The sequence below is a fragment of the Adiantum capillus-veneris genome, chromosome 23 (assembly GCF_014529385.1).
Source record: "Adiantum capillus-veneris isolate H3 chromosome 23, ASM1452938v2, whole genome shotgun sequence".
NCBI lineage: Eukaryota > Viridiplantae > Streptophyta > Polypodiopsida > Polypodiales > Pteridaceae > Adiantum > Adiantum capillus-veneris.
Window position 1 is genome coordinate 94,954,449 of NC_140953.1, and position 21,654 is coordinate 94,976,102.

The 21,654-nt window shown below is 45.9% G+C and overlaps 1 protein-coding gene across 2 annotated transcripts in view; it reads right to left on the reverse strand.

The window, feature by feature from the left end:
• The window catches only part of LOC147428198 (actin-related protein 2/3 complex subunit 1B-like), a 42,877-nt gene that overhangs the window by 19,710 nt on the left and 1,513 nt on the right, over positions 1-21,654 (reverse strand). For both annotated transcript variants that reach the window (XM_086496947.1, XM_086496946.1), the window contains exons 3-8: positions 15,234-15,310; positions 13,168-13,262; positions 13,022-13,091; positions 12,857-12,926; positions 12,523-12,596; positions 12,380-12,422 (exon numbers count right to left, since the gene is read on the reverse strand). In XM_086496947.1, coding sequence (XP_086353073.1) covers positions 12,380-12,422; positions 12,523-12,596; positions 12,857-12,926; positions 13,022-13,091; positions 13,168-13,262; positions 15,234-15,310 — 429 coding nt within the window. The remainder of the gene's footprint in view (positions 1-12,379; positions 12,423-12,522; positions 12,597-12,856; positions 12,927-13,021; positions 13,092-13,167; positions 13,263-15,233; positions 15,311-21,654) is intronic.

A 21,654-nucleotide genomic window follows, 5' to 3' on the forward strand; every position in this document is an offset into this window, starting at 1 on the left:
ATCTCCTTGCTTTCTTCCACTTCGGGTTGCTCATCTGGCTCCCCATCATCGGGCACATCACCTTTAAAAGGCTTCAAGAAACTCACATTGTAAGGTGCAGCAGAAGTGAATGTTGAACTTTGCTAAAAATGAGTGCTCTGAACTGTGCTCAAGGGTTCCTTTTACTTACGGAAGGGAGAGCCTTCCGTTCCTTTAATGAGAGAGTACAAATCATCACAAACAAAGTGGATAAACAATATGAATGAAGGTGTTGAGACTGAGAGATAGAGAGAGAAGAATACGACATCAGAATGTTGTCAAACCCTCCTCCAAGGGCTCCACTCTCTATGGCGAGAGAGGTCTATGCTATTGATTGCACAATCCTCGTACAATGGTCTAAATGCAATGGACTTGCCCACAATGTCGACAACGATGACGACGACGATGAGACGGGCTGAAAACTGAAAATGCTAGGGGCTGAAATCTGCAAATCTTGTATCTGTTGAATTCTGACTCTATGTCGGTGACGACAGCAATGATGACGACGCGACGACGATGAGCTGAAAACGCAGATGCTGAAATCTACGAATAGCGGGCTGAATCTGCAAACGTTGGCTGATCTGACCGTGCGGCGAGGATCTACTCCAGTAAGGTGAGATCTGCGAGGTTTGGGGGTTGCGGAGCGGAGTCTAACTGCTAAAAACTCAAAACGCTGATGCAATGGATGTGCTTGTCACCGGGAATTTGCAAAATGCTAGTGTGCGCGCGCGCGTGTGTGTGGTGTGTGTGTGGTGACGAAACCCTTGTGCGCGACCTCGGATCTTAGCCCTGCGCACTTGCAACGGCAGCCCTGCTGCGCAGCTTGAAACCCTAGCGCGCAGACTTCCTGTGCAGCCTAAGCGCATGTTCACGTTGCATGTTCAGCCTGTTCGCGTCTGTGTGTGTGTGTGTGTGTGAGTGTGTGTGTGTGTGTGTGTGAGAGTGAATGGTCTATGTCGAGTGCATGGGTGTGTACACTTGCGAGGGAATTGGGGGTGTGGTGAATCCTTCGGCATTGCCTATCGCGCGACCCTGTTCTGCACAACATCTACCATGTGCAGGCCCTTCACAACGCGTCGGGGGGTGGAAGTTTGATTTCGCCTGCACGCGGTCCTTCCGTCGTCTTTTGTGCGAGAGAGGGGTGTGTGTTTTTGTACAGCTAGCCGGTGTGTGTGTCTGCCTGTGTATATAGCAGTCATATATCAAAAACTCCCAAAAAAAAAAGGAAGAGTGTGTGTGAGAGAGCTTCACATGGATTCCTCGGATCAGTGTATATATAAGCGTCGGAAAGCCATGGAAACTTCGGAGATGGATGCTTTGAGTCTTATCAAAGAATGTTTGCATAAGGACTTCGAGGATGCACGTCAAGCCTGGGAAGGATCCACTCCTGTTATGGAAGTGCGCATCCCTATACAGGAGCTCATGGATCCTGTTGCTCAATATGCACTTAACGCGGTGATTCTTTTTTTCCTAGGTAGAATGCCTACTGCTCAGGATGTAGGCCAATGGGTTGATTTCCTACTCAAACGGCAGGCAGTCCAAGGCGTTTAATTTGGTGCGTGAGGGTTCTACGAGGTCTTGCTGGCTGACATGGATGCTCGGGATGCTTTGCTTGAAATGTCTCCTCTTTTCTTCAATACGCAGATGACTCATGTGCTGCCCTAGGCTCTTACCAAGGACTATCAGAGTCTCATTCGTCACAAGTGTCCCGTCTGGGTTGAGGTGGTCGACTTTCCTCGCACTTGGCGTCATTTTCTTCCTTTGTTGGCTGCTCAGTTAGGCAAAGTCATTTGTCCTCCTAAGCTGGAGGCAAACACAAACCGTTTTTGTATTTTGTGGGACACGGATATCCCCACACTAGCAGGTATTTCGATCGATTCTGGGGATACAGTGGTTGGAAAGCGCCCATTTAAGCTTAAATTGGGCAAGTTTGCAAATTCTTGCTTCCGATGTGGTAAATTTGGTCATATGCAGTCCGAATGTCCGGAACCAAATTTGCAACCACCTCCTTCAGCTGTCCCTGCTCCTCAACCTCGCTCGCCTCCGAAACCTTCTACTGAGGTTCAAACTAAAGGAGTTTCAACCTCCTCCCCCTCAGCTGGGGCGATTAAAGGCAAGGAGAAACAAGTACAATTGTCTACACTTACTTCTTCTCCAAACATTAAAGACAAAGGAAAAGAATAGGTTTTGACCTCTCAAACTTGGATGGTGCCCAAGAAACCTGTCAAAGCTGCTACACCTCGTGTTCCGGCATCTTCTCGTAATTATGTGCCTCCTTTGAAGAATGTTGCTCAGAAAAAACTCCCTTGTAATGACAACACTTCTTTGGTTGAAGCTTGGGACAAGGTTGTTCGTTCTTACAAGGAGGTTGTTACTGGAGAACCTTCTTCATCACAAGGTGCATTTCCTTTCAATTATCCAGGTCCAGGTATTGACCCACCTTCTCAGGCACCTTCAGCTGGGAGGATGTGTCAACGGGCACTGGTACTTGAGTTTTATTCCCCCCCTTTTTTCCCTGTTTCCTCATCCACTGTATATACCATATAGAATGCATAGTTCTTTGAATTGCATCTCCTATAATGTGCGTGGGTTATGCAATCACGACAAGTGGCGGCTTACCTGGCACTATATACATACATGTAAAGCAGACATTGTGGTTCTTCAAGAGCATAACCAGCACCAATTTGCAGGACAGACTTCTTACTTTGCGGGCTACTGGATAGCTTATGTAGGATCAGCTGGCTATTCTGGAGTGCTTATGCTTGTTCGACATGAACTCTTCCCGACCTTGGTCTTTAATGACCTGGCTGGGAGATGGATAGTCATCCAATGTATTGTTAATGGAGAAGTTTTCGAATTTGGAGGATTATATGCCTACACAGCTTCTGTAGATAGAGCACGGTTGTGGAGTGCCATCTCTTCTTACTGTTGGCGTTCCAATGCCTTTCTCTGCGGGGATTTTAATAATGCACCAAACCTTGCGGATAATACTACTGGTCATTCTCACATGCTTCATATGGAACGACAATCTTGGGACCAATTTATGTTGACCTGTAATGGGCTTGATTTGTGGCCCTTTTTGCATGCGACTGATTCAGGCTTTACTTTTCAGCATAATGCTCAATCCATGTATCACGCTCGGCTGGATCGCTGGTATCTTTTTCACATGCAACAATATGATGACTTTGTATGCGAGATGAGGATTGATTATGCTATGTGTCTCTCGGATCATTTTCCCATATGCTTGAAACTTTGTTTTGGCCCTTTTGATGTCAATGATTGCCTACCCAAGACAAGACTTCTGCATGTCAATAATGCTCATCTCAAGCATGAGCCTTTTCACACTATGATTGTGAATATCATCCCACCTTTGCTCTCCCAGATGTATGTTGATATGGACATAGCATGGTTTCGTTTTGTTATGCGTGTTCAATCAGTTATACAGGATTATGGCAGGGATTATTTGTCACAATTAAGGGAACAGGTTAACCAGGCAAAGGATGCTTGTAGCCGATTAATGCACTTGGCTAATCATTCTTCTCTTACTGATGCTCAAATGACTGATTTGTTTTCTGCTCGTGCAATATTAAGGCACAATGATGAGAGGAAATTGGCCAAATGGCAGACTCGAGCTCGTCAACAAGCTTTTGCAAATAAAGGATGTGCTTCTAAACGATTCTTTCAGCATTTGCATCACTCGAGGCAGTCTCAAGCTATACGCAGAGTTAAATTACCGTCAGGGGAGTGGACCTCCACTTTTCGAGAGCTAGCACTAGCCCTACGCTCTCATTATGGCAAGATTTTTGCGGCCCCTTCTTCTCCCACGAGAGAAGCTCGCCAAGCGCGTCACATGTTTCTATCGCATGTCACTTCCATTCTCTCGTTGCGGCAGGCTCAAGACTTGGAAGCTGTTTTCACTGAGTCGGAATTGTATGCCAGCTTGCTTGATTTAGGTCGATGGAGAGCTCCTGGTTGGGATGGTCTCTCTGTGGAAATCTTCTGGTCTTTCTGGGATTATTTGAAGTTACCTCTATTATTCATGATGAATACAGCTTCGGAACAACAAGAATTACCCTAGTCTTGGAAAGAAGGTTTGCTCAAGCTGATCCCTAAGCATGCATTGTGTGAAGAATTTTCACATTGGCGGCCTATTACACTTATGCTTGTCGTATATAAATTAATGGCAAAAATGCTTGCTAACCGACTCAAATGCTTTCTGCATGAAGGCTTGCATCAATCTCAATATGGCTTCATTCCACGAAGTCAAATTATTGATAACCTCGCAAATGTCATTATTGGTATGGAATATGCAAAATATACGCGACAGGATGTATTGGTCATGCAGGTTGACATTGAAAAAGCATTTGATACTGTTCTTTGGGATTACATTGCGGATACCATGAGACATTTGGGCTTTGGGCCTAAGCTATCTCGTGTCGTGCTTTTCTTGTATGCAAACAGTACTTCTGCAGACTTGCTTGATGGTTCTCTCACGGAATCTTGGCCTTTGGGACGGTCGATAAGGCAGGGCTGCCCTCTGAGTGCTTTGCTTTATGCGATCGCTACTAATCCCTTGTTTATGTATTTGGATTCCTTGACCTTCACTGGTAGGCTACATGGCCTTACTTTACCTTCCGGCCGACAGTTTGCTAGTCAGGCTTATGCGGATGACTCTTTGTTCATGCCTCGTAATAACTATGATGATGTACAACAGATTATGCATACTCTTCACTTGTTTGGATTGGCAGCAGGTCTCAAAGTTAACTTTTGCAAATCCAAGCTATTGCCTCTGAAAGAGTGTGACTGGCATAAGATATTGTGGCCTAGGGAGATTGTTCCTCCCCATGTTCTAGTTCGCCATTTGGGTTATCTGCTGGGTTGGAATGTATCGACTATGAAGAAAACAGATTGGGTGCTCCAACGTCTACATTCCAAGCTGAATTATTGGAAATTGTCCGCGTGGCCACTTCATGTGCGTCTCAGGATTGTCCAGTGCATCCTTGTGGCTTATGTGCAGTTTTACTTGCCTTTGTTATCCTGGCCTCGATTGCGCTTGCAGTCCCTCATGTCCAATATTTTAGAACATTTTTGGCGGACCTCGTCTACCAAGAAGGGAATTCGGCTTCTATCTATGGATAAGCTGTGTTCTCCCAAGCGGCTTGGAGGGTTGAATATTTTGGACCTAGGACGTCATCTTTTGGCTCGGAAAGCTATGTTGTTGCCAGTTTTGGTGGAGCAGTAGCAACCCTGGGCTCTCATGGTCACACATTTATGTGCGCACATTGTCACCCCTTCTTTTGGTCATTGGCAACCGACTTATTGGGATGTTGTTTTTGGGAAGCTTGAAGGCCACATTCCTGGATGTCCCTTTACTTCTTCTCTAATTGTTGATTGGAAGGATATCACTTCACATTTGGCTTGGGATGGTCGACAATCCTCTGGGGGTAACTCTTTTCGCTTGGAGAGTCTAATTGGAGCAGGGTTTTTGCTTACTTTGGTTCAACGGTCTCCTCGCCAAGTGTATTTTCTTTCCCAAAAAGGAATCTGTCAGGTGCATCAGGTGGTTGATGACTCGGGTTATGTTCTTTCTTTCGCTGATGCCGTCTCCCGCTTTCGGTTGGGCCTTCACTATTCTCCTCTCTGGCGGGAGATTCAAAACATGCTTGCTGCTCATTCGCCCATTCCTCCTCTGGATGAAGACTCTCGCTTCTCTGACTGGAATCTGGCTACTACTAGATTGGACTGCATCTCAGCTACCAGTGTCTATGCCATTCTTTAGTCTGATGTATGGATTGTGCATCGAGGTAATCAGCCGTGGTCGCTTTCCGAGTCATCCTTGTGGTGGCAACAGGCATTGTCTTGCATTTGGCAGAGTCATCTGCCTTTGAAGGAAAGTGTTTTCTTGTGGCGGTGCTTGGTGGGAGCTCTACCTGTTGGCAGTGTGTTGCAAGCTCGACATATTGCGCCTTCCCGTTGCCTCAGATGCCTTGAAGCTGAGGAGACCGTGCCACACTTGTCATCACTCCAAAGCCTTCATTCGGCAAGTGTTGACTGCCCTTTGACTACGTTTTCCTTCCGGCTCTTTTCACAGACGATTTTGGCTTTTTGGGGTGCTTCGATCACCACAATCTCAGTTTGCGGTCTTCTTCACCTGGGTCAGACTTTGGACTATGTGGGCCATCTGGCATCGTAGGAACTCCTTAATGTTCCAGGGCACTTTTGTGGACCCCCTTTCCCTATTTCAAATTATCTCTTGGTCAAGCGCTGCATTTTGCCTATGAAGCTGGAGACATCACTCTTGATGCCTACAGGATTTACTTTGACTGTTTCTTGCCTTCGGAGCCTCATAGTGCTCTGTCTTTTGTATCCCTTTCTTTTCGTGGGTTTTCCTCCCTTTGAGGTTTCTCACTTGTAAATTAATCAAAGCAGATTTACAAAAAAATAAGTTTGTGACACCTCCCCTTCTTGAAAGAGAGTAATCATCCGCGATTATAGCATATCTGCGAAACAACTCAAGTTAGCTCAAAAAAAATCCGAGGGACAATCAGTTTGCTCTTTTTATTTCGGAGTTGGCTTCTTCTTTTTGCTCTTTTGATCAAGGAGTTAGCTTCTCCTTTCGGCTATTTTGATCAAGGAGTTAGTTCTCCTTTCTGCTCTTTTGATCAAGGAGTTAGCTTCTCTTTTGGCTGTTTTGATCAAGAAGTTAGCTTCCTCCTTTCGTCCAGATCGGAACTCTTGATATTCCGGCGTAGTAAAATTAGCCATCACACCCAGACCGTACTGATCTTCCACGGGTGTCTTGATGCACTAAAAAATTACATATCCAAGCAATCTTATCCAATTAGGAATATTCAGTAATTGGCACATCACAATGCAGCACAAATGCTTACATATGAATGTTACAAGACACAACAAATAGCGCCGTTGAGCACTCCCCCGAGACAAACCGTCTGAGTTATGAAGCTACTCAACGACTACCTCGTCACTCCCCCCGCAAATAACCTAAAAAGGTCCGGGCCATGAGCTCAGAGCACTGTACAACCAAACGCTCCCCAGACCGCAGTCTGCGTCGCTTGGAAGTTGGAGGTTCGAGCATACAACCAAACGCTCCCCAGGCATCGGCCTGCATCGTTCGGAGGTTTTCTAGCATACAACGGAATGCTCCTCAGGCATCGGCCTGCGTCGTTCCGAGGTTTTCAAACAATACCAAAACAATATTTCTCAGTTCTCCACGCGGGAGTAAAATCACCAATCATTGAAACCAATATCAAACCAGAGTCAAACAATTCAAATCGGCACCAAAACAGGTTCAAAACGAATACTATCCATTTCAAACAAATTCTAAACAAGATCAAATAGAACTCAAACTTAAAAAGCAATCTCGACATCAGGTGAGCTCAAAAAGTGGACTGACTTTCCATCCTGAAACGTGCACCAAAAATTAGGGTTAAATTTCTTCCATGAGGTCAAGGCCGAGCACAGCATGGTCCATAAGCTCTTGGACAGACAGTGTTTCTTTGGCAGCGATGGTAGTCCCAAGAGATAGCAATCACACTGAACGTCCAAGGTTATCAACTCGAGAAGAGACATCTATTGAGAGATGTCGAGAAATCTCAAGATATACTCTGCTAGGTTTTCCATGGCAAGCATTTCAGGATACCCCACTCTGCTAGAAGTTGCACTCCGAAGGAAGATGTCAGAAACCATATAACTTCCGACAAATTTTTATTTTTTTTTCTTGAAAGCTTGCCAAGTACTTGGAGTATGCTGCTTGGTAGCTGTAGACATCAACATCTGCATGGCACTGCTTCTGAGAAAAACAGTGACTTGAAACAGATCTGGATCCTTCTCTTGCAAGTGATCTTAATTGGCTTATGCCCTATAAGACATGAGCCGTGAAGACGGGAGCGCGCCCGATGCACGATGAAGTAAGGGTGGGAGTGGCTAATAAGTCCGGGTTGGAGGGCGAAGATACCTCAAATAAAAATTCCAATACCTCTGTCTGCTCTTTTATAGGACCAATATGCTTTCAGAAAAGCACACGCCTTATGCTCTGATACCACTGTCACAAGATCGGCACCACGTGCCAATAGAAAAGAGCAGACTGAACAGACTTTTAGCACTTCAATAACAATTGAACTGAAAGAGAGAGACGACACGCGACACGGAGTGGCGAAATTCCACCACCCCAGAGAGTATTGGCCCCAAACCTTGGCGCCCCTTTCGGTATTTCTTTATATTGCATCATCAAAGTACAAGCCGGTACTCCAGACTCTGCACCTTCTCCAGGAAGCATGCCAGAGAATGAGCCCTAACCTCATATTTAAAGGCCCTTGGCCTAAAAAGCAGTTTACAGTAAAAAGCCTTCAAACTTAAAAGCATCTGGTCCAAAAGCAAAGCCAAAAAGGTGCCAACGTAAATCACGAAAATCCGTACAGCCTGCCACGTCATCAACCAACGCAAAACACGAAAATCCGTACAACCTGCCACGTCATCATGTCAATGCAATTTTCGAAAATCTGCCACGTCATCAGTTTTTACGTGTGTGTGGGTCTTGCTTTATTTTAATCCCTTTATGTCACTGGGGCCCCATCGGACGGGGTTCCCATAAGTTGGTAGGACTTCGTCTTCTTCTACTACTTGTTCTTCTTAGGGTTTAGGCCTCTCGGCCGGCATATGTAAGTTAGCCCCATTTTATAGGCTTTGACATGTCAGCAGTTTGTGACAGAGCTACAGATAATTTTGTCGCTTTCGGCGCGGCCCAAAGAAGCAAGCGTTGCAGACCTTTATGAAGTTCAAGTATCGCATGACCCACGCATCCGACTGGACCGGCGAAGAGTCCTTTCCAAGATTTCGGATGCTATTGGTGATCTCCCTCAACGCCATACAGTTCGGTACGAGTACCTCACTTTGAAAAGGAGGAGATGTCACGTGACACATCCAACCCTATGTGTTCATGGACAAGCTACAGCATGACGAGGTTTCAGTCCGGTCAAGTCAGTCTAGAATAGAAAGTGATCTGGCACTTTTGTGAGTCTGTTCGCAGATTGTGCATGTTTAGACACTTAGATCAGATGCATATCCTCTGGTTGCACACAGCATGATTATCAGATTCCCATCAGGATCATTTTCCAGTGCATTAAACCTATTTTTCCTATTTTTGACATTTTTCACTTATTATTTTTAAGTGACTTTTGTTGAAAAGTAGGTAGGGCAATTTTGCTAAGTTGTATAAATAGAAACCTAGCGCTGGCACTTTCTAGCAGAAGAGACAGCAGGGACCAGACATCCAACAGGCACCTTCTCAGCAAGATCCCCCCCCCCCCGGCATGTCAACCTAGCGTTTTTGCATAGGCAAGGCCTAGCGTTTTTCAGCCATCATCAGCCTTGGCGTTTTTGCATTGCAGATCAGCCCCGACATTAGCAGACTACAGCAAATCCATAGCGTTTTTGCAGCAGGACAATATTCAGCCCCTACAAATAGCGTTTTTCAGCCTTGCACCTTGGCGATTTCAGCAAGGGTTTTCAGCAAGCAAAAGGCTCAGTCCTTCCAGCGTTTTCCATCATGGAATTTCAGTCAGCCAGGACCAGCCCACTTAGCGTTTTCATCAGCCTATGATCAGCATTTTTGCTGCAGAAATTCAGCGCTTAAGAGACCAGCAGTACAGCATTTTGAAGCTTGCAGATTCAACCCTAAGAAAAAGGCGATTTGGTCCTTTTTGCTGCAAATCTCTGCCGCATCGTTCCAATCGCGAAGAAGAACCTCAGAAAGCTCTAGCGTTTTGCATCATCTGCAATCAGCCAGCTTTTTCAGTATTCAGCCCATTAGTCTGGACATACCGTCCATTCCCATAGTAGATCCACTGATTCCAAGCAAGAAAGAACAGTACGACAAGAAGCAGTTCCAGCATTTAGTTTCCAGCATTAGATTCGTCATCGTCGTCCACACTGTCGACCTCGATATAGCCCCATTTAGATTGCATCAGCATCTTGTACCAGATTGTGCAATCAATAGTAGACCACTCTCGCCCTCGAGAGTGGGGCCCTTCGGAGAGGGTTTTACACTCATATTCTCCTCTCTCTATCTCTCAGTCTCAGCACCTTCATGCACACTGTCCATTCACTTTGTTTGTGTCCATTGCACTCTCTCATTAAAGAACGGAAGGCTCTCCCTTCCCTAAGAAAAAGGAACCTTGAGCACAGTTCGAAGCACTCATCTTAAGCAAAGTTCAACATTCATTCCGCTGCACCTTACATCCAAATGACGCAAGCTCCAGTCTAGGGGGCGTTTAGTTGTAAAAGGCCTCTATATCTCCCTTTAGGTTATGCGGGAAGAGTGATGAGGGAGTCGTTGAATAGCCGTTTGTTGCTATTGATTTCTTGCTTGGAGTGTCCAAGCCTGTTCCATGAAAAGCTCTCATCCCCAAAAGCTCACAAATCCAAAAACTGGTGCTGATTTGCTATCTCCGCAAAACGCGCATTGTCTATACAATTGTCACGTTAACGTGTGTTGTTTGCAAAAAGCAGCCAGATCTGTATGATTGGATCCACATCAACATTTTATGCAAATTAAGGGTGTCTCCTTCTTCTTTTGGGTTTAAGGCCCCTCGGCTTATCGCTGTAAGTTGGTTAGGGTTAGGATTTAGAGTCCTAACCCCCTTAATCTTCAGTTGATGCCACATCACCAACTTTGACATCACCTCTCATAACCTGATCGCACAAGTCTGGAATGGCAAAATCAATCTCAAGAATCCTAGGCTAAATCCCTCTGCAGATATCAGACCTCTCTGCCAAGATATCTGCTGGCAAAAACCTATCACGACACCAAGTGCTCATCGTGCTTGTTGGACCCACATCCCAATTAGCCCAATCAATGTGTAATCGCTACCCTAGCTGCTGAGGTCTCTCTCAAGACTCTGAGTCCATACAGATAGTGACCAAAGAATTCCATACAAGAGGTTGCCGCTCAATCTCCTCTCTCAAGTAACAATGAGCGCATGTAAGGACATAGATGATCTCGATGCAAAGGCGCATCCACAAACAAAACCGTATCCCTCTAGTCCATGTGTGCATGTCTCTAACACCGTGGGTGGGAATGACCATAGCCAAGGTGGACTGAAGTAACATTTTCCAAGGTTCATTGCCTGGGAAAAATCCCCTAACAATGAGCTTGGTAAGAAGTGCACGGATCAATGATACCCAAACCACCCTCTGCATGGGGAAGCATCACTAGCCTGAGTGTCACGAGTGCCATCCAGTCCCCAAAAAGGAAGTTCCAAATCAAGTGCCTCAACTGTGCCATAACTCCCTCATGCAGGATGCAATGTACCAAGAAGAGGCCACCAACACCTGATTGGCCACCAATGCTCGACCGGCCAAAGAAGATTCTATCATGACCAGGTATAAAGCTTCGTACGCATCAACTGTAGAACAAATGCAAACTGCTGCTCCGAACTCACTTCGAGACATACCTGAAACCCCAGTATCTACACTGACCAGGACTCAACCAATTGGTGCACGCATCAACTGGCACAAGTCTTTTGGGCCTTGGCATTCTTGTGGGGACTGATGGCATGCCGACTTGGGGTGCAATGGATGGTTCTCTCTCTCTCTCTCTCTCTCTCTCTCTCTCTCTCTCTCTCTCTCTCTCTCTCTCTCTCTCTCTCTCTCTCTCTCTCTCTCTCTCTCTCTCTCTCTCTCTCTCTCTCTCTCAGATGTCCTGTCTCTTTCTACCTCAGTGATCTCTCTTCTCCACAATTGCCTTGTATATCTATGCGGCATTGTAGGTGTTCTTTAGTGTAAGAGAATCTTTTTGGAGTCGAGCCAGATTGGAGTCCAGGTGTCTACCCGATCAGAGGCCAATCTGTGTCTTCATTGCATCTTCCGCTGCCTATTCAGACCTGCCTGTGGGAGGGGTGGGGGGGGGGGGGGGGGGGGGGGGCAGGGCGGGTGTGTGTGTGTGTGTGTGTGTGTGTGTGTGTGAGTGGACACTCCATAATCCTTGGTAGATTACTTCAAATTTGTTATGCGTGAGAGAGAAAATCTCTATAGCAGAAAAGATCACTTCCTATGACCATTTTTCATCTCAGACTACCTTTGCTGTGTAGGACAATGCATCTGCATTCTAGTGCTTTCGATAATGACTTTGAAAAGAACAACTATATATGATACCCTTAACACGTTTCCTTCAGTCTTCAATTTTGCAAAAAGACTAAAGCTAAGATTGGCCTTGAATCTACTTGCATTGAACGATTAAAATGCATCCAGACTTTTGAACACTCAATCTCAAGAGTTGGCAGTTTAGTAATTGTCTTAAGAGAATGCCCTAAGCTGATTAATGGATCGGACAAAGTCAACATACCTCTCCAAACTTCAATTCTCCAAAAGACGTGTTGGCATCTCCCCTACAGAAAAGGAAATGCATTAAACAATTACTCATTTGCTTCCTAAACCTGCTGAAACAGAGCTGAGCAAAGCAATCCCAAGAAACAAAAACAACTGCACCTGCTATCAACTCCTTTTATATAAGCAGAGAACACTCGGCACTTAGAATCCGTGGATGTAGTAGCAAGAAGAACCTGCAGCACATCATTCCATAAGGATCATTGCATAAAGGTAGCTTGCTTGCAGACCATTTCATGAGAATCATTGCATAAAGGTGGCTTGCTGGCAAAAGTGTAACCAAATCTATTTTTAATTGGTTACAGTGTCAATGTGGATCAATTGTGATGGCCCAATATCTCACCAAAGGCTTTTTCTCTGTGCAATTCAACGACGAGACAACAGTAGAATAAACTGCAGCCCAAAAATAAACATGGTAGCAAATTTGTTTACTCACATTATTTGGATGCCAGGAGACACTTGTTACAGTAGAGCTGTGCTTTTTTCGAATAATCTTGCTTACCCACCTTTTGAAACCAAACAATTGTCATATCAATCTTTTCCCATCATATAGACAAATCCAGGGTGACTGCACAAAAGTAATCATCAAATCTTTTTCTACCAATTATTTTCGGTTTCATAATAGCAGATGCACACAACTTTTGCACCACTTCCAACAGCAAATTTGTTTTCTGCAATTCAAAATATAACACCCATGAGAAAGGAATAAGTAAACCTGATAAGATTTCGACTTAAGATAAAAACAACCTTTGGGGCTCCATTTTACTGAAATAGCTGCTCGATTAAGCCTTAGAATTACCAAAGTGGGATTCCAAGTATCCCCCTCAAAGCTCCAAACATATCTGGCACGCAATAAAACGAATCATAACACATTCCAAGTCAGCAAACTTGTGATTAAATGTGTGTGTTGACAGAGAAGATTGCAAATCACAATGGTTTATTCATTTGTGTAGACATAGGAGCTCCATCCATTTGCTACATGAACATTCAATCACTAACACAAGGTCCCCTGTCATTATCCTTACTTGAACATAGGTGCCCAGCCTTATAATCTTGGCATTTGTCACCCTAAAGCTTGTGCTGAGAATCTTAAACACTGCCAATTGAGGCATATCTTCAGTTAAGTCTCATCACTTACAGCGGCACTCAGAATCTTTTGGATACCGTTCACAAGGTCCGTTCTAATTACCCAGGAAGCTTCCCAAAGATGTTACCCCATGCAGATCATCCTTCCCTCCAGATGGCTGGAGATTGCAACCCTCCTATAGCTTCCTGCCCTCCCCTAGCTCTAGCTCGTGGACAAACACAAGACATCCTTTGGCTATGTAACATAAAGAAACTTATCTTTCACGCTATGGCTCACTCAAGATAGAGCTTGCACCTCCCATGCATCCAAGAACTAATTAATGTGTGTAAGTAAATCTATCCAAAACTGCCTTTTTTTTCTTGCGCACAAGTGTGTGTGTGTGTGCGTGTTGGGGGGGGGGGGGGGGGGGGGGGGGGGGTCCACATATTTCGACACCAGGCCTTCCCAAAGTAGAGGAAGGCATGCCCAGATGGAAGGATGAAAGGTAATTCCCTATGGTGCTTAAAATGCATTTTTCCCTTTAAAGCTTCCTCACACAATAGACAGATTGTTTCACATGAGAAGTGTCAATTCATGGTATCAATTAACGTCAAACAGTAAAAACAATTTACAAGCAGCCAACTCTGTTTGTGTATTCCGCCCGTTTACCTAACCACTTTATTGAGAAAAACACCTTGAAAATGTATGTCAAACAGTCCAATTCCCCCTATGGTTTCATGCTATACAAATCATGAACATTCCGAACATAAGCATCTACACTGTTAGCCATCAAAAACCAAAACTATATATTCAATATAAAATCTGCTTCCTCTAGACTTCCATAATTACAAGTGAAAAAGCAACTTCAAACTACTTTAATTAGTGAAATAGAAGCAAAGGAGACTCTCTCTTTCAAAGCCTATTCAATAAATAAACTAGTATTGAGCCCCTTTCTAGAGAATCTTGGAAAAAAAAAAGGTTTCTTAAACATATGTCATGTCAAGTGGCATAGCGAAATTACATCCCAAACCTTTCAACCTATAGGGCATGATAAGAAGGGTTTGTCATGTTCAATCACCAAATACACTGCATTAATGGGCAGAGGTAGTCCAACGTCAAATCGTGTGATATACACAAAACTATGATGTTGCAAATAATTGAAAAGTGATATGTATGGCAAGCATAGCAACTCAAACATTTCAAAGAATCTCCTCTATTTAAGAAGTTACAAGTCTCAATTGCTACGCAAATAAGAAAAAAATGTTCTCCCTTCTTTCGCCCTTTTGGCTGCTTCTATCAGGCAGTCCCCAACATCTAGTATCGCTTTCATAGCGTAGGCTACATCAATCAATTCACTCGCATTATGTATCCGCAGCCATTCACACCTTCTTCATCCTTTTGGTTGAATGTTCATGAGAACCTAAATTCTATGTACCAATAAAAGCTCTCTACATTTCTATTTGTCAAACATGTACACCACCGATCCCTATTTATAAACTTTGCCTCAGTACCCTTTATCATTAGTAGGAATCTGAGATGAGTGATGCATGCATTTGGGACAAAAAGAAAGTTAAAAAACTTGTGCACTAATGCCCCAACCAGCCACTAAAACTTAGAAGAAGCTAGTATCTATGCTGTTAGCTTCCTTTAATATTCTCATGCCATGTTATAGTACATACCAATTATACAACAATTCACAAGGCCACCATCAATACATACAATCAAGGAAAAAAAACTTGAAACTTACGAGTTTCTGTCATGAGAGGCTGTCACTATCTTATTAGTGGCTGTACCCCAATCGATTCCAGAAATCAGTTGGTCATGCTGCAAACAATTTACTCAAGGAGGTTAAATATAATGCAAAATTTTTCAGCAGAGCATACAGAAGATGCTCGGCAAAGGGAAAAAAAACAAAAAGTAGAAGGGGATGCTCTTTAAAAAAACTTTGGCTTTTACACTTACAGACTAACACAATCCTGAATCCTACCTTCCACTCTATCCGAGAGCACCATCACACCCCCTAAATATTACAACTAACATAAAAGCCGCTGAAACTTGAAAATATCAAACTTCACAGTTGCACCTTCTTTGTATGCTTTTGAATTTTCTAGTGCTCCCAAATTGTCATAGGGAATTGTCTACAACATGGGCATTGTATATCATCGGCGCCCCTTGGCCATTGACATTTTGTATCACTGGTGCCATACGTGCCTACTGGTCGGAAAAACCAGCCAAGCCAAAATTGCCTAGTAGCACCCCAAATTGGCCCGAATGGCACTGAAACCGTTGTATGCCAATATTTCCATACATGGGGGTTTGACATCATGCTTTGCATACCCCCAAACACTGTTCCTAACATATATTGTTGATTTTCAGGCACATAACTAGCAATGCTCTAAAACACTAATCCACCCCCGAATTACGCAGGATGTACCATGGGTGGTGGAAAAACTTGTTGCATACCCTAGAAACTCGTTCCCTATCCATTTATTGCTTCCTGTCCTGCTGGGACGCACAAGGGACCTAGGCTTGAACGTCAGCAGGCTCTATTGCATGAGATAGTTGCCTTGTCTGCTATGACACTAGTGGCGCTTGCAAAAATTCCATAAACCTAGGATTCTACACCAACCGAGAAAAGACATTCACGATGGCAACCAACTATATCCTGAACGCATCCTCGTCTAGTTGCACAATCATACACCCTTGACCTTGTGGAGCATTCAAATCAACAAAAGGTACAAACAGGGATGGCCGTGAACTCTCGCCACGCTTGAACACCGGAGGAGGAATAGCATGTCTGTCTTGTGAAGAAGAACCCTCTTCCCTAGCGTCATTTGTTCTGTCAGCCATAGTGTAATTCCAAGTTCTTGTGCTCTGTGTCTTCGCCGCAAATTAACCAAGGCTGTCCCGGTGACGGAACCATGAAACCGGCCCGTAGGGAGGTAGATTTTAGCTTTCACCCAATTCTTTACTTGAAAAATTTTGTTGAACTTTACGACACAGAGAAACTTCGCAAATAAGCATGTGACTGGAATTAACACTTCACACAAACCACGGCTTGGCAGATAGAGTGCTACATAGCAGACAGTGACACCCTGGCTCCCCTTCCAGTATTTCTTTATTCTTATAAAACTTGGGAGAAAACCTGTAGTTCCTACGAGCTGTCCCGCTTTTACCGGGCTGAAAATGGCCTACTCTAGCCCGATTTCGACAGCATGACCGCCGTAGAAGGCTTCAAAGATAAAATCCCCATGCAAAAGGTGGGCACATACGAGCACTTTCCCAAACCTGGCGAGAATCTGCAGCATGCTGAATTCTCTATTTTTCTCCCCGAAAATGCACTAGATCACCCATACAGCGATCCCATCACTACCCCGAAGCTCTTGGGGGTATTAGGGATCAATTAGGGTTAAAACCCTAACCTGCAAAAATACACAGCAAGTTGTATTGTTTTGGGCTCCATTTCGCATGTCGATCGCATCCGTAGCAAGCCCTTGTACTCCTACACCTATAGCGCTACTTGCCCTTTGAATTGGACAAGATTTCTCGTAGGAAATCTCTCTGAATTCACCTATACCTGAGGTGGATTAGCAATTAGCTAATTCAGTACCTGGACAAGAGGCTCTTGCCTCAGCATACGCGCATGAACCCACACAACTATACATACAGATGGAAAGCCCTTGAGCTGGGCATTACGATTCTGTTTTCAAAGAGGGAGAGAGGTGCACGAGAGCAGAATCATCGCACTACATAAGACAAGGGAGAAGGCAAGCTTTCCATTAAAGTTGTGATTGCTTGCACCCACTACTCACACACACTTGTGTTCACTTGTTGAAGCAAAATTCAGCCTCTACTCTCAAATCGAGCGCCCCCTCTTCATGCTGGAGCCTGGACTGGCAATTCCACCTAGAGCCACCATGTGTCCCTTATGCCTCTTTTGAGTTAATTGTTAGTACCCACAGACTTATAAAGTGTAGCGAGGGGCCTAAATGATTGAACACCCTTTTACTGCTCGAATTTTAGTGTCGACTGGCCCGACCATCTCGTGGAGACCTGCCCTTCCCGACTATGGGTGAAACTCTTGGCCGTCGACCGTTTCACACTGGCCACACGATGTCGGGCCATTTGTGACTTCAAAAAGTGGGTCCCAATAATTAAAGAAAAATCAAGGGAAAGAAACCAACAACTAAGGTTAGTGGTGCCACAACCTCGTGACACAAGCCCGTGAATTGTGGCTCGTTTCTAGGTGATGACATGGCAGCTTTGTCGTAAGCTTAAAAGATGCTTTTGGGCGCTAAGTTAAGACGCAATGCTTGCTTTTTGTATCAGATTCTTCTAGACCAATGGCTTTATAAGAATGCCTTGGAGGAGGATGCAAGAGCAGCATCCAGACAATCCTTGGTTGGAGGAGCACTTAGACCAGGCTCGCCAGGAGCTGGTTAGCACAGAGGAGCGGCGCCATGAGTTTGCTTTCCATCGACATGCATCTCAGTGGACGCAGGTGGGTGACAGTGATTGGTGCTTTCTTCAAGGCAGTGGGACCTCGACACACGCATGCCAAGGTCAGTCAGCTGAGGAGGCCCGACGGGTCAGTTGCTTCTGAGCCAGAGGACATGCGTGCAGTTGCTACTGACTTTTACCGTGAGTTACTGTCTGCAGAGCCTCAGTCAGAGCGTCAGGATGCATGCAGGGAGCAGGTGTGGGCACAGATGCCTTGCCTGGTGACCGAGGAGATGCGTCAGAGGCTTGAGCTACTACTTCAGCTTGAGGAGTTGCACAGGGCTCTTAGTGCACTCCCCCATGGTAGCTGTCCAAGTGAGGATGGCTTGACTCCCAGTTTTTTCTTGGAGTACTGGGACTTGCTTGGCCCAGACCTCTGTAGTGCTTTTCAATACATCTTGCACACACGAGAGATGCCTGACAGCATGAGTGAAGTTCTCATCTACCTCATTCCCAAGGAGGGTGGCTCCTTGGATGAGATTCGACAATGGCACCCCATCACCATCCTCAACTCAGCCTACAAAATTCTTGCCAAGGCTCTGAGTTTGAGGATCCAGCCACTTCTAGAGAGCCTTATACATGGGACTCAGACAGGTTTTGTCAAGGAGCGCATTATCCTTGACAACATCTTTACTTTTTGGGAGGCTTCTGCCTTAGCGCGGCTCCGTGGTGAGGATCTGGTGATTCTTCTTCTCGATTTTGAGAAGGCTTACGACAAAGTTGACTGGGACTTTCTGGAGGGCACTCTACGCATGATGGGCTTCTCAGATGCTTGGATCAAAGGGGTGTCAGCTTTATACAAACGGACACACAGTCAGGTACTTTTGTCAGGAGGTAGAGGTGATCGTTTCACGCTCACACGTTCGGTTAGATAGGGCTGCCCTCTTGCCCCTTTCCTCTTTCTGTTCTATGTTGAGGCGATGAGCAGGTTTTTGGTGTCGCAGCAGGTTGGTTTACGGGGCTTAGAACTTCCTATTCGAGGAGATGAGCTATTGGACGCTAAGTTTGCTGACAACTCAGCCTTGTACTTGGATGGCCAAGAGGCAAACCTTCACAGCTGTGAGCGGGCTCTTGAGACCTTCTGTTGTGCATCTGGGGCACTGATCAACTAGAGGAAGACAGTGGCTTTCTCGGTTGGTAGTGCTCCAATACCCGATTGGATGGCAGGGGAGGGTTCAGGTGGATTCCCCCAGGGACTGCAGTTCAATACTTGGGCTGTCAGATTGGTTTAGACTTGTCTCCCGAGCAACAGATTGCTCCCCTCCTCCTGTCTATCAGGAGGAAGTTGCTACATTGGAGCTCCGCACGACGTTCTTTGGCTGGCAGTGTTGTAGTGGCCAACCAGGTGTTGTTGGCTACTATGTGGTACATCACTTCTTGTTGGATCTTCTCGAGTTCTTGTATCGGCCAGGTAGAGAGGCTGATCAAGAACTTCCTTTGGTCGGGGCGTGACACTCAGACAGCCCGGGCCAAAGTGGCTTGGCAGGTCATCACTCTACCTTGTTCACAGGGAGGGCTTGGGATCATAGACCCAGCACAGCAGAGAAGAGCCCTTCTTGGGAAGTTCATCGTCCGAGGACTTCTTCCAGGTAAGGAGCCTTGGAAGGAGTTCTTGCTACAACGGCTTCGTGCTAGGTGCCTCAGGCAATAGGCCCCTGGCAACCTTCGACCAGACGGATCTTCACAGAGATGCGCAGAGTTGGTTTGAGCAGGAGACTGGAGGACCACTTCGCTGTGGGTTTGCTTTGATCTTGGGTGCACTTGCAGCGAGGCCTGGCGCAGCGGCAACCGACTTGCACGGAGGAGTGCCTACGACAACCCCTTTTTTGGAACCCCATGGTTAGCACTCAGAGAGGCCACCTGGTTCGTAGTCGGCCTCATGTTTTCTGGGGTCCCATGGCAGCGGGTCCAGCACGCTCTTTAGGTGACTGGCTACAATTTTCAGGCTTGTCAGAGGAGCTGCAGGGCTTTCAGTTGTTGCAGGGCATGAGAGGGGTGTAGAGCATGTGCCAGGACATCTCAGAGGCAGTACCAGCTGAGTGGCTCACACCTCTCGAATCAACAGCGCCCAGATGGATGGGAGCCTTCACGCGACTGGAGGTTCTCATCTCAGTTCGGGCTTGTTTAGAGACTGTTCCTTTCCTATTTTTCGAGTTACAGGGTGAGGGACAGTTACAACGAGCTGCAGTAGAGGCCCCGCAGGTGGCTGAGTGCTGTTTTCAGAGGATCCAAGTGGTGGGCGTCTGTGGGAGGACTTGTGTCATCGATTCTGGCCCAGCCGCTCTTGAGACTGGACATTGGAGACTATGGGCTTGGGAGTGTTGTCACTGGCACGAGTACAGTGGGATCCTGGAGAGTGGCTATGGAGGGACCCTTTCTCTTCTATAGACCGCCCAGGCGTCCCTTTCTTTCAGTAAATTGTTCGACTGGGACGTCACATTCTGGCAGCACAGAGAGAGGCTCACAGCAGCACCTCATTGGCAGGAGGAGGGTCTCACAGCTGAGTTCTTGGCAGCGTTTTGGGAGAGGTTGTGGGACTCCAGACAGTCGAGACGAATCACTTTGTTTCAGTGGCTGGTCGCACACAGCTACAACAGTTGGGAGCTGGCTTGTGCATAGTGGTCTCTCGGCCGCATGTGCAGTTTGTGACCATCTTGTGGAGAGTCAACGTCACTGTCTTTGGGACTAGCCTTTGGCACAGCAGGTGTGGCTTCGTGTTCTTCGACTGATGCTTGTTCTTTCCACGGCTTGGCAGTACACTTGGGAGGCAGCTGCTTGGTCCACTCTCACGGGCCCGGCACTTCAGTTTGAGCTATCTTCCACCAGCAGGATGATAGTGATGCAGGGGGGCGACCTACACTCCAGCCTGCCACAGAGCTTACTCCACAGGAGTGGTGCAGTGAGAGAGAGGAGTGCTGGGAGCCACTGACTGACACTCTCGTTCATCTGGCGGGCCCGCTGCTTTCGCATCTTTGAGGCTCGCCCTGTACCACCAGCAGAGACTGTTCGCGATCTTTGGCTAGAGCTGATCCACACCCTCAGAGGACAGCTCGAGAGACTTCAGGGCAGCTCCGACCGCATGCAAGAGCGTAGAGAGGAATTCCTTCGACTCTGGCTTCCTTGCCTTTTTTCACCATGGTCCAGGGTGTATTGTCCACCTGTGTGGCTTTTCCCTCCTCCCATTTCTTGATTTAGCCTCATTGTATACATGGTGTTTTTTCATTGGGAGAGTCTCCCCATCATGGTTGTTGTAGCCGTCTCTCGAAGAGGTGGTTGTAGCCCTATGGGCAGTTTCATTAACTAATAGAAGGATCTTTTTCTCGAAAAAAAAAAGAATGCCTTGGAGGACCTCTTCTCAGTTCATGTCATTGCAGAATCTAGAAGAGTACTCCTCCCAGCACTTAGATCAATACAAACGAAATATTGAAAGGGGCACCAAGGTTTTGGGGCCAGTGCTTCTAAAAGTGGGACTCCGCCACTCCATGTCTACTGTGCGTTCTCTCTCTTTACCAGTTTCAAGTTGTGTGTAGTGTTTGAAGACTATTCCAATTTTGTTTTATTGTTGGTCATGGGGTGCTGCATTAACCTCTCTTCAGCCTCAGCTAGCTCTCTCATCCTCTAAATGAAGCATAGTGTCTAGAATAGGCCTTCACTATCACCGATGAGAC